General features: G+C 37.0%; 1 protein-coding gene across 5 annotated transcripts in view; it reads right to left on the bottom strand.

Annotated features, from left to right (window-relative positions):
- The window catches only part of LRRK2 (leucine rich repeat kinase 2), a 139,142-nt gene that overhangs the window by 83,115 nt on the left and 42,705 nt on the right, over positions 1 to 13,322 (bottom strand). For all 5 annotated transcript variants that reach the window (XM_082635717.1, XM_082635718.1, XM_082635719.1 and 2 more), the window contains exons 15-20: positions 11,511 to 11,655; positions 11,244 to 11,383; positions 9,138 to 9,266; positions 8,893 to 9,063; positions 4,006 to 4,264; positions 69 to 257 (exon numbers count right to left, since the gene is read on the bottom strand). In XM_082635717.1, coding sequence (XP_082491843.1) covers positions 69 to 257; positions 4,006 to 4,264; positions 8,893 to 9,063; positions 9,138 to 9,266; positions 11,244 to 11,383; positions 11,511 to 11,655 — 1,033 coding nt within the window. The remainder of the gene's footprint in view (positions 1 to 68; positions 258 to 4,005; positions 4,265 to 8,892; positions 9,064 to 9,137; positions 9,267 to 11,243; positions 11,384 to 11,510; positions 11,656 to 13,322) is intronic.

The raw sequence follows: 13,322 nt of genomic DNA, 5'->3' as shown, positions 1-13,322 counted from the left end.
TCTACTGTTCAATGCCAGAGGGTAAGTGTTTTAAAACATAACTGACTCTATTGTTTAGTAATAATTACCTTCACTATCCAGGTCATCACTTTGAGCAAATACACTGTCAACATAAGACTCGGGAATGAAGGTCCATTCATCAAATTTATCAAGTATTTCTTCAGAAAAAGTCCCACTGCTGCCTGAGGCTGTTCCTTCTTCCACAGCACTTTTCATCTGATATCTGAGCACCATTCTCGCTAGGGTGGATCCCATATCTAAAAATAAAAAAATATACCAGCAAAAATTTTTTTAACATCTTTATTGGAGTATAATTGCTCTACAATGTTGCGTTAGTCTCTGCTTTATAACAAAGTGAATCTGCTATACATATACATACATCCCCATATCTCCTCCTCTGCTTTTCCCTCCCACCTTCCCTATCCCACCCCTATAAGTGGTCACAAAGCACGGAGCTGATCTCCCTGTGCTATGCAGCTGCTTCCCACCAGCCATCCATTCTACATTGGGGAGTGTATATATGTCCATGCCACTCTCTCACTTCATCCCAGCTTACCCTTACCCCTCTTCATGTCCTCAAGTCCATTCTGTATGTCTGCATCTTTATTCCTGTCCGGCCCCTAGGTTCTTCAGAATCTTTTTTTTTTTTTTTTTTAGATTCCATATATATGTGTTAGCATATGGTATTTGTTTTTCTCTTTCTGACTTACTTCACTCTGTATGACAGACTCTAGGTCCATCCACCTCACTACAAATAACTCAATTTCGTTTCTTTTTATGGCTGAGTAATAGTCCATTGTATATATGTGCCACATCTTCTTTATCCATTCATCTGTCGATGGACACTTAGGTTGCTTCCATGTCCTGGCTATTGTAAATAGAGCTGCAATGAACATTGTGGTACATGACTCTTTTTGAATTATGGTTCTCTCTGGGTATATGCCCAGTAGTGGGATTGCTGGGTCGTGTGGTAGTTCTATTTTTAGAAATCAATAATTATACAAGCATAAACATATATCATACCAAAGTTCCTTATATAGTCTCCTACTTCTAAGAGAATTTTTTATTCTTACTTCAAAGTCACTTTACAATCATGATACTGTATAAAGTAGCAGGCAATGAACTTGAATTTTTTTTAAATCATAAAAATTTACACAAAGCTTTGGTGTTGGTGACAAAACTGAACCTTTATGAAACTAACTTGATCCAGGAAAAGGTCTGGGCCTTGAAGCCAGACAGGCCTGTGCTCAAGTCACTTGCAAGTTATACAAGCTCCCTGAGTGTCAGTGTCCTCACTTGGGAAGTGAAGACAACAATATACACAGCATAGGATTATGGAAAAAATTAAAGAATATATTGCATGTGAAGTTTTTAGCAAAGCACTTAGAACACAGAAGTTAATAAATGATATTCTTATTTTTAAAAACTATTTGCTGAGTGATTCATTCTATTAGGAAATCTGATGAAATTTCAAAATTCTTCTTAACATTCTTCTTGCTATTTTACTGCATTTTATATTATGCTTTATTTTGAAGAAATAAGTTGGCAGAGTTCTCATTGTCCTACATATATCCTGGAAAATTTCTTCAAATATTACTCTCGTAACTCACATTACAACATGTGTGCATAACTCAAATAGTACCTGGAAAATGTTTTAAAGCTTTGAATTCAAAATATTCTTTACTCAGACCAGTTGTCAAAAAAATTATGGCTATGCCCTCCAATCTCTCAAATGACATTATATTTTTTAAATTAGGTAAGACTTTTCAATACTTGTAAAAAACTTCATACAGAAACAAAAGAATACCCTGAACGTATATCTCCCTTCATACCTCTCCAAAGGCCCACAATTCCTCTCCATCAGAGATCAAAGATTAAAGTAGGCAGGTTGTTGGCATGAGACCAATTGAAGTGATAAAACATGGACTCTAATCATATTTCATTAGTTTCCAAAGTCCCCAAAGGCAACCAGGGAACCCATTTCTGGATTTTTTTCTCAACATGGTCTTTTCACGTTTGAACACTTATGACTACCATATCCCAACTGTCTTTTCACCAATACTAGTATACTAAAAACACTGTTCTCTAACAGTGTTTTTTCCCTTAAGAATGCATTCTAGGGCTTCCCTGGTGGCACAGTGGTTGAGAGTCCACCTGCCGATGCAGGGGACACGGGTTCGTGCCCCGGTCCGGGAGGATCCCACATGCTGCGGAGCGGCTGGGCCCGTGAGCCGTGGCTGCTGAGCCTGTGCGTCCGAAGCCTGTGCTTCGCAAAGGGAGAGGCCACAACAGTGAGAGGCCCGCGTACCGCAAAAAAAAAAAAAAAAAAAAAGAATGCATTCTAGGGACTTCCCTGGTGGCGCAGTGGTTAAGAATCCGCCTGTCAATGCAGGGGACATGGGTTCGAGCCCTGTTCCGGGAAGATCTCACATGCCGCGGAAGAACTAAGCCCGTTTGCCACAAATACAGAGCCTGTGTTCTAGAGCCCAGGAGCCACAACTGCGGAGCCCGCGTGCCACAACTACTGAAGCCTGCGCACCTAGAGCCTGTGCTCCACAACAAGAGAAGCCACCGCAGTGAGAAGCCCATGCACCGCAATGGAGAGTAGCCCCCACTCGCCGCAACTAGAGAAAGCACGCACGCAGCAAGGAAGACCCAACACAGACAAAAATAAATAAATTTATTTTTTAAAAAAAAGAATGCATTCTATATCTGGACATTTGGATTGTTTTTCTCCCAATGAATGCAAAGCATTCCACTGCATGAACATACCATAATTAATTTGAATAGTTCCTTTTGGGGAATACTTAGGTTTTTCCCTAATTTTTTGTTATTATGAATAATATTTTAATGTGCATCCTTGAACATAATTTTTGTACACGGTAAGAATGCCTGAGGCTTCCCTGGTGGCACAGTGGTTGAGAATCTGCCTGCCAATGCAGGGGACACGGGTTCGAGCCCTGGTCTGGGAAGATCCCAAATGCCGTGGAGCCACTAGGCCCATGAGCCGCAACTACTGAGCCTGTGCATCTGGAGCTTGTGCTCCACAACAAGAGAGGCCGCGACAGTGAGAGGGCTGTGCACCGCGACGAAGAATGGCCCCCGCTCGCTGCAACTAGAGAAAGCTCACACACAGAAACGAAGACCCAACACAGCCAAAAAAATAAATAAATGAATAAATAAATAAAATTTTTTAAAAAAAAAGAATGCCTGTACCATGGATCCCTATCAGCATATTCCTGGGTCAAAAAAGGATGGGTGTACATTTAAAATATTAATGGATATTGCCAAATTTTCCTCGAAAGAGGAAGATTTGAATTCATATCTATAATGTGTGAAGTGTCTGTTTCCACATATGCTTATCAACATAATTTCTTACCGAATTTTATATTTGCCTATACTATATTTAATGAGCACTTACTATGTGAAAAGCACTAGTATAGATGCTAAGGGTAACTGTCATCAATGTACTTAATGTATACAGGATCTATATTAACTTGAAATTACATCCTTAAGTGAAATGCGAAGTATACTAACTTGAAAATGCAAAGTATATATGTGTTTATGTGTCCATGCGCATATTTTAATTCATATGTAAGCATACAAAAAGTCTAGGGAAAAAATCTACATTGATTACCTATAAGTGAAAAAATACATTGTTATTTTCTTCCTTAAGATTCTTATGTTTTTCTATTTGTAAATGCACATAGATTATTTTTATAATAAAAAATAAAATATGTAACAAAGAAAAAAAACCTGACAGAAAGATCCCACTGTTTTGCTCTATCTTTATAAAATATGTATTTGCTGGCTCATAAAGAACTTAAATATAATGTCAGTTTCAAGCATTGCTTGACAAAAAAAAAAAAAAAGATATCCAAGCCTTTACAATATTTTTGGCTTAAGTTGAACCAAACTGGAATGAAAACTAACTAAAAGATTAGTGATTTTTTAAAAATAATACTAAAATTAAGACTTGTACAGACTTTTCCTGTTAATACTTACTTGTCTCTTTTCTTAAATTAGATGTCTTATCTGGAAATAGAGGACCAAGCCAAGAAGGTTCAATTTTTCCCATACAAAATCCTCCAAGGCAGATGCTATTATTGGCCAGATCCAGGGCAAGCCTCTTTAAGAGTAAGCTAATGATTTGGCTGTCGCCTTTCCCAATGCTGATTGTTAGAGCTTTCCGTACATCCTGCTCACGGGATCCACTATTCAGTAACAGTTCTACCACTTTGGGACTGCTCGCTTTCTCACATACCTATTAAAGAAAAAGAGAAGGTAAGCATATTAACAACCTGTCATTTTTCCTTTTAAGAGACTGATAATCAAACTTGGTGTGATTTTTCCCTACATCCATAAGTTTAGAATGAAACAAAATAAGGCAAAACTCATCCTTGAAATAGATTAGGAAAATAAAATAAGACTAGCACCACAAATATCAGAGCAGCATAAATCAAATAAATCTGCCACATGAGAGTCAGTTACCATGAAAAAGGCAACAAGATATGAAATAAAACTCATAGGCTTGAAGTCAGAATACCTGAGGCTCCAACAATTTACACGTTTCTCATACTTTCTGGACTTCTGTTTGCTCATTGGAAGACATCTGGGAAGCTAGTACCTTAACACAGTAAATGCTACTGCCCTGCCTTCATTTGTGACTCAGAATAACTAAGTGTGAGTATAAATATTATACAATTTGCTAATGCCACATGCAAAGGACAGTCATCATTTACTTCTGGTTTTCCAGGACAAGAATTTTAATTTCCACAAAAACATATCTAGTCTCTCAGTTTTCTACCTTCTCCTGAATGTTACGTTTTCAGAGCATGTCCTCAAGGTGGGTTAGCATGCTAGCTGCTACAAAAACTAGAGTCACCATAGTAAGCAGAGAGAAGCCTTAGCAAGCTGCAGCATAGCACACTGGCCCAACCCAGCAACAGCTTCTGAAAGGCAATGGAATGTGATGTTATCAACTAGAAGAACAAAGTCATAGATAATATAAATATTATATGCCAGGTACTGTGCTAACTTCTGTAAACACATGACCTCCAATCCTTATTTTTAAAAAACCTATGCCGTAAAAATTATTACCCCCATTTTATAGATGAATATTTAGGAAAAATATATGATTTGTCCAAACCCTTAGAGCTAGTCAATAAGAGACTTGGATTTGAAATCAAATATGCTGGCTCCAAAGCCTGTGCTCCTTTCATGACCCAATATTAAGGATTAAAAAATAAAAGGAAAGAAGACCCTAAGATTCAGGGTACCAGGTCGATGGAACAAGATGGTTGGGGAAAATTCCTGAATTCTTCAGAATTAAAGTGTGTCCAAGAGGTTTGAGGGGACAGTCCTGTGGTGTGATGGCACCAACTTAATGCCCATTGGTCTCCAGGATCACCCACCTTCAACCCATTCTCCCCAGAGCCACTATAGTACTTTTCTAGTCTGGATATGATCAGGTCATTAACCTATTTTAAAATCTTCTAAAACCTTTCTGCTCCAGGACATTCCCCCAAATACGACATGCAATTTTTCAAACCTCATTACCTTCATTTATGCTATTTCTCTTGCCTCAAATATCTAATTCTGCTCTTCAGCCAGTAAAAAGATGTTCATTCTTGAAGGAATAGTTTTAAATTCTCTTGCACATTAAGTACTTGCTATCAACTTCCCAGGCTACACACACCCTTCCTCCTCCCGATGCCCATCCCATTTTGTTTAACATAGCACTTAGCACACTGAACTAGACAGGCTTATCTGTTTTATAACTAGAATGAAAGGCATGGATTCTACTGCAATTCAATTTGTACCTCTGTACCCTAGCACAATGCCTAAGGAATATATTTAATTTAGCAAATTATTAAATCCTTTAAGCGCCCACAGGAAATTTTAAAGGAAGGAAGGGAGGGAGGGAGGGAGGAAGAAAGGAAGGAAGGAAGGAAGGAAGGAAGGAAGGGAGGAAGGGAGGAAGGGAGGAAGGGAGGGAGGGAGGGAGGAAGGGAGGGAGGAAGGAAGGAGGGAGGGAGGGAGGAAGGGAGGGAGGCAGGGAGGAAGGGAGGAAGGGAGGAAGGAAGGAAGGGAGGAAGGGAGGGAGGGAGGAAGGGAGGAAGGGAGGGAGGAAGGAAGGAAGGAGGGGAGGGAGGAAGGGAGGAAGGAAGGAAGGAAGGAAGGAAGAGAGGGAGGAAGGAAGGAAGGAAGGGAGGGAGGAAGGGAGGAAGGGAGGGGCCAAAAAACTAATTTCTTCTCTTGGAGCCCAGAAATCTTTCATCTCTAAATTATGGCATTTACTGCCTACCTTGTATTAAGGTGATTTATGTTTTATCCTCCCCCATCTCCCAATAGACACTTTGAAACCATCTTGAAACAGGAAACTCCTTTTCTATTCTTTACTGACTATCTAGCACTGTGCTTTCCACAGAGAAGATGCTCAGTACATTTTATAGCAGAATTTTTCTCAGGGGACCCAAACTATCCAAGCTGATTTCAGGGATATGGTGCCATGAAGAGATAAATGTATAAGAAACAGTATCAGACAAAAGAAATAAAATTATGAAAGTAATTCCAACTTCATGAGAAGGAAAAAAAATACTGCTCAGATACACACTGTTTTGTATTTTAATAATGAGGATAATTCAAATACAATCAAACTGTAATTTACTACCCTTTGCCATCTTGTCTCTCATATTCTAATTTATAAATAATTCAGCCCACAATCAAATCCTAATATTTCAAAGCAGCATTCAGGAATGAATGTACAACCCCCTCCCCCCCCCCCAACTCTCATGAATCTGTTATGTAAACAAAAGATTAAAGCAGGCAGATTTTCCACTACTTACCTGTAGAGTGTCCTCAGGCAAGTTACTTAACCTTTCTGTGCCTCAATTCCTCTCCTTCATAATAGGATAATACTAGGACTTATTCCTAAGGTTGTTGTGAGGAGTTTATTAAGTAAAGGGCTCAGAGCAGGGCCCAGGTGATAATGAACACCACAGAAGTGTCTGCTATTATATTTATTCACAATTCATTATACTTGCTCTTCTCACCATGACTTGATGAGTCATCTTCAGGTCTCTATTCATGCATTTTCACACCCATTATTAATCCTCCATATTCTTCTCTACCAATCATGTACATTACATTGTTATTACATTCACCTCAGAAAACCTAACAAGATTAACTCTGTCCTTGCTCTGAATACTTCTCAATTATGCAGCATTGGTGCATGAATAGTCTTGATTATGTTACTTTGCACTGGTACAAAATAAGGTATGTTCAATCGATCTACCCACAATATTTAATCAACATTTATCATGTTAGATACAAATAATCTCTGACAACTAGGATAAATTCTTTACATTTAATACACCCATGGATGTAAAGATCTGATTTTAAGAAGATATAAATAAGTACATTAAGTCCAAAAGAACTTGGGAAGAAGAACAAGGTAAAAAGTCTTTTGTATAGAAATATTTGGATAAATTGAGAGAAAAGTAGAAAGCACTCCCTGTGGGGAATGTAGAGTAATCGCACTCAAGTGATTTTAGGTATGTTGTTTCCCTAGGAAGAATCTGATGGGGAAGTTTCTTTTCAATCCAAGTAACATGAACTCAATGATCTCAAGATCACACAAAAGATACACAATAAAAACATATTAAATTATTGAGGAAAATAATTTAATTATCTTTAATAACAGAGAAGCAACTATTTTTAATGTTGCTTGCTTAAATGAAATATGACTAATTTAAATAATTTGATTATATATTTGGTTTTAATGCATAAATTAATTGTGCATGAAAATGAGTTACAGGTTCAGTTTCTTTTTAGGTAGATTGCTAATTAGTGCTAACTTAATCTTACAGTTGGCAAATTGATTTGAATCCATAGGCGACTGGGAAATTAAATAAAGTAAGGCTTTAAAAGTAAATCATTGGAAAACATGGCACTCTGCTGGTTATTTAATAATGTATATTAAATCACTACATAATGGCTTTGTTGGAAATATTAAGTATCCAGAAAATATATGTAGTGCTTCCCGAATGCTATTATAAACGCTAAAATTTATAGAATGAAGACAAACTTGACATAACACGTAATGCACTCTGATAAATACGTACCGAATACATACTGTATGTAAAGCAGTGAGTTAGATATTCTGAATGATACATAGATGAACCTTGTACATCTCTACTTTCACATAACTCACAAAATATAAAGAGGTGTACATAAACTGTCATGGACTTACACAAGAAGTAAATCTTTATTTTGTATGGAGGTCTGGGAGTGTGGGGAGGGCTTTATTGAGGACAAGGAATTTGGGTTAGATTTTGAAGGCAAAGCAGAAGAATTAGGTAGATGTGTTTGCACAGTGCATGAGGGAAGGGAGAGAAGGGAAGCAGGCCCAGTGCCACACAACTGCAGGGTGGCCCCCAGCAGGGTTGTCAACGTGTACAGCACCCCAAAGTGTGCAGTACACAGACTACAGGGCCACATGTGGTAGCCCTGAGGGGAGAATTTTCTAGAGAGAGAAACTGAAAACAGAGAGGAAATAGCTGAAAGATGATCAAAACAAGATAAAACCATGTGTTGTATGGTGTGTGGCTGGAGAACGATTTGCACAGAGATGCATAGTAGGAGACACATTTGAAAAGTTATTTATCAACTTAACAAGCTAGGTAGAAAAGTAAAATGAATGATTAGATAAGAACACCTAAGGGACCTATGACCTCTGAAATTCTGTGAATCTAAACTCTACAAATCACAAGCATTTATTCAATAAACTGATAAATTCTGTAGTGTAGAATAATAGGATGTAGATAAGAGCTGTACAATGGCAGAGTCAAATAACAGAAAACAGACAAAAGGGAGTCCTTGAATATTTACCTGACAAATTAAAGAAGCTGCTTCTTTTGCTCGATTGGCATCTGCTCCCAACAGAAGCAAGCATTCAACCATGATGCTGTTATTCTGATCACATGCTCTCTCTAGCATCAGACTTTTTAACTCATCATCCATAGCCAATTTTGCAAAGCACTTGCAACAAAGATTTAGAAACTAAAAAGAATGGAAGTGAGGATTAGAGTCAGCTAAATGTGTAACAGTCAGAATACAGGTGAAAAACATTGTACCTGTTGATCCTTTTGCTCCATGATGTTGGAGGACAACTGATGGAATATTACTGAATCAAAGGAATGATGCACCAGCAGCTTGGAAAAAGACACTGACAATTCCAGGACTGTCAAGATTGTCTGAAATCCCTGAAAGTGTGATCAAAAAAAATAATAACAAAGCAATTGTAGACAAAAAAATAAATAAATAATGTAAAAGAGAGACTGTATATGGTACTTAAAACCTTGGATGTTCACTTAGCTAAGTAGATGTATTTATTAGGTTTGTACTTTAAAGCTATAAACCTTGAAACAATGAAACAAATACACCTCGCTCTCTCATTACTAAGAAATAAGCAGATGCACAGAGAATAAGATGCTAGTTAACAAACTATCATCTAGCAAAGCAGGAAAAATACCTAGTACACCAAAATTTGCCTTTTAAAGATCCCCTGCCTGAAGCCATACCTACAGGTTGAAAGCCAGATACTAATCAGGATTAGAACAGCAGAGTCAGCAGTGCCACAAATCCAAATAGACCAGTGATGTGAACTGTTTATTACAAGATTGCAGATCAGGTTCTCTAGATAGCTTAGCATTTCCCCCAACATTTTTGTGCTATCTTCTGAAATTTTAACCTCAGACAAATGTGAGTTCCTAGATTTTATTCACATTGAGTGCATCTGAGAGCAGCTCTAAAGATACTCTGAGATTTACATCCTTGTAGCAAATCATTTATAAAGAACTGATCAGTACACCATTACTTTTTAGAACCACCCCAAGGGTTGTGAACTTCTGACTTGACTATTACATAGCTTGGGTAAACTCACCAAAGATCAATTTAACTTTTAAATTTTTTATCTTTCTAGTATATATTAATGAAATCATCTAAATGTTAAAATTATTATTTTGAGCTCTTAAGATGCTGAGTTTCTACAAATGCTTCCTAACTTTTGACGGGAGAAATAGTATTAATCTGTGCAGGTCTGAGCGGCATGTGGTCCACTAACCTCTAGAGCAGAGGTCCTTGCAAACTCAAATGAATGCAATAGCAAAGCAGGTAATGCAAATGCATAGAAGGCATATAATTCAAGTTAAAAACTTATAAACACTGAACTGGCCAAATAAAATATGTTGACAAGCCAAATTTAGCCCACTGGTCAATAGTTTACAACCTCTACTATAAAAATCCTAAAATTTATGCTTAGATGAATAAATACTGACTGACACCTTCATACCTGCACAAAATAATTTCCTTTCCCTAGGATTACTTATAATCAATTCTGCCTTGGCTTTAATCAGCCTAGGTTGAGGCACATTACAAAAAGCAGATTTATGAAAGACATTTTGGTTCTAAAACACACTTTTGCTTGTGTGTTCAGCACTTTAAAATTTAAAATCTTACATGCATTATCACATTTACTAATAATGTCTGTCCAAAGATTAGAGCTTAGACATTTTCACTCCTGGTGAAGGCTGCCATTTATGAAAATATTTGGTTTATGAAAGTTGTAAACTCCATTACTAAAAAACCACAACCACGGCAGAAACTCTTAAGGAAACTATTTGTTTTGCTAACATTAAAAGAAAAACACTCTGAAACAATTTACTTCTTAATCTCCCCTAAATTAATCTTAAACCAGTATCTTGGATTCCTTATAGACAGTTAACATAGATCCCATTTTAAATTTTGCTTGATGAAAAATGTTTAAAATATTGTTTCACTGCAAGAAAAAAAATCAAGGGGCAAAATTACTAGGTAAGCAGCTAACAATAAAACACAGAGAATGACAAACTTCAGAATAATTATAACTTTTACTTATCTAAAATCTAAGCAAATAAAGCTCAGCTAGCTGAAATCTCTTTAGCACATTCTGTGCTCTTTCATGGAAAAGATAAATGACAAATAAACATACTAATTTTAGAGATTTAGTAATGAAACAGGATATTTTGAGATTCAATCCAATTCTCTTCATCTACTATAATTAAAATACTACAAAATGATTTAAAAAAACAGGTTTTCAATTAACTAGAATATACCCATTAACACAAAGTGGGAGTTACACCAGTTGCTCTGAAAGAGAAATCTGTGCAAGATCGCAATTCCCTTCAAGATAATGCACATACTTTCATCTGTATTTCACCAATATCCTTAAATCGTTGTAGGCTGGAAATCAGAATTTTTGCCAGCAGATGCCCAGTGCCTATGCATAAATTCTTCTTTGTAATCAAACATCCTATAAGACTTAAACCCAGACACTGAATTTCTAAGAAAAAAAAAAAAGAAACAAAATTTATTGTTTTAAATCTCAAAACAGAAGGGAAAATTTAAACATGTCCAACCAACAGCTAAAGGCCTATAAAAATCTAAATCCTGAGTTCAGTTGTACCAACCTTGGTCATCTGGATACATCTGCAGTGTGTGAAGCACCGAATCAATAGCATCCTCCAGGGATAACACCTCTAATGCATCAGGAAAATGCGTTATAGAAGAAATTACTTTTAATCCACATTTCTGAATCCCAGGATTTCCAATGAACTAAAGTCAAAAAGAAAATTAAGAATATTTGCTGTTAAAACATGAATTCTAATACTTACCTTAGTTAAAGCCAGCTATAGACTGATAAAATATAAACTAAGTAGTCTAAATAAAATTACTATCCTTGATTCTGCCTTATATCACAAATTACTTTTATTTATTATTAAGAATAAGAGCTAACATTTTAATGCTTATTAAGTACCTGTTCTGTGCCAGGCACTATACTAAATACTTTTACATGCTCTTCTTTGCAGGGCTTTCTTATTAAACACACACTAATATGATTCCCATTAAAAGATGAGTTTACTGTGAGGGTTAGCGGGGTGGAGTAGCTATTCCTAAATTCTCACAGACTGTACACTACTGGGAAGATACCAAATCAAGGACATTTGCTCCCACAGCCTAAATTCTTAACCAGAAAAATCAGTGCTGTCTCTCACCATAGAAAATACTAATTGAAAATTTACTCTTTACATGCTTTACATGCCATATCTCATCTGTTCCCCCTCAACAGCCTCATCCAATAGGTTCACCAGACTTTAAAGATGCAGGGACAAGAGCTCAAGTCACACAGCTAACACGTGTCAGGCCTAGTACTTGAATATAAGTGTGTCTGACTTAAAAGTACAGAATCTTAATCACTATCTCTTCCAAACTTTTCATCTCAATTCCTCCAGAATTTGACATTATTTGACAGGTATTCTAATAGAGGCCACTTCTTTTCCCAGGCCATCCTTCTCATTGACTGAGAAGAAGACAGGCAACAACACACTTTCCAACCATGTGACAATCACAATCACACTTCCCCTCTTTTGATGTCTGTGACATATACCTAACCCTTACAGTCTGCTTTTCCATGGTGCTCTTTAAACTTCAACTATGATATGAATGACCACCTAATAGTTTTCCTTTCAAAAATTACAATGCTATCTTTCTGAGGACTTCTGCTTTCATAGACACTAGTTTCATGGTTATCTTCACTCTAAATCTCTGATTGACCCCACCACATGTTCAACTATAGAACTGAAATAGCTTCCAGCCAGACCTCAAATTCTGATGTAGTCTCTTCAACCAAAACCTCCTACCTTCCAGCCTTTCTCACTTCCATACTGTCAATGAACAGATTTTCATTCATTTCCCAATCTAGTCCCTCAATACCTCTCAAGTGTCCTTACTCAGCATCTTTCTTTGTATTGGTTATGGGGAGAAGCATCATTTTCTCATCCTGTGTCCTTCTCCTCCACCCCGTAACTGCTCACCTTGGACATCATTTCATCTATCATTTCAACAAGGCACTCATATCCTTGCCTCCCTTGGCATTTTTTCCCATCATTATTTCTGTCTTACCAACTCCTTGAGCAGTAAAAATATATCAGCTTTGGAGCCAATTAAATTTGAGTTTAAATTGTCTCATCACTCAATAGTTCCATCTGAGGACCATTAAAAATGAATGAAATAACATTTCCTGAGAAGTGGTATTTACTCAGAAGGTATTATTCAAGAAATATAAAGAAATTCAAAGTGGTGCAAAGTGAAGCTGGAGGGATGGCTCAGTGTCTGTCTCGACTTCTTCACCTCTGAAATGATCCTAATAATGCAGTGTTGTTAGGAGTGTGAAATGAGATAACTCATCATCCATGCAATAAACATTGAGTGATGGCACAGTT

The sequence above is a fragment of the Mesoplodon mirus genome (assembly GCF_964341445.2).
Source record: "Mesoplodon mirus genome assembly, chromosome: 11".
NCBI classification, from domain to species: Eukaryota; Metazoa; Chordata; class Mammalia; order Artiodactyla; family Ziphiidae; genus Mesoplodon; species Mesoplodon mirus.
Note: the sequence above shows the minus strand (reverse complement) of the source record. Positions and strands in the feature narration are given on the sequence as shown.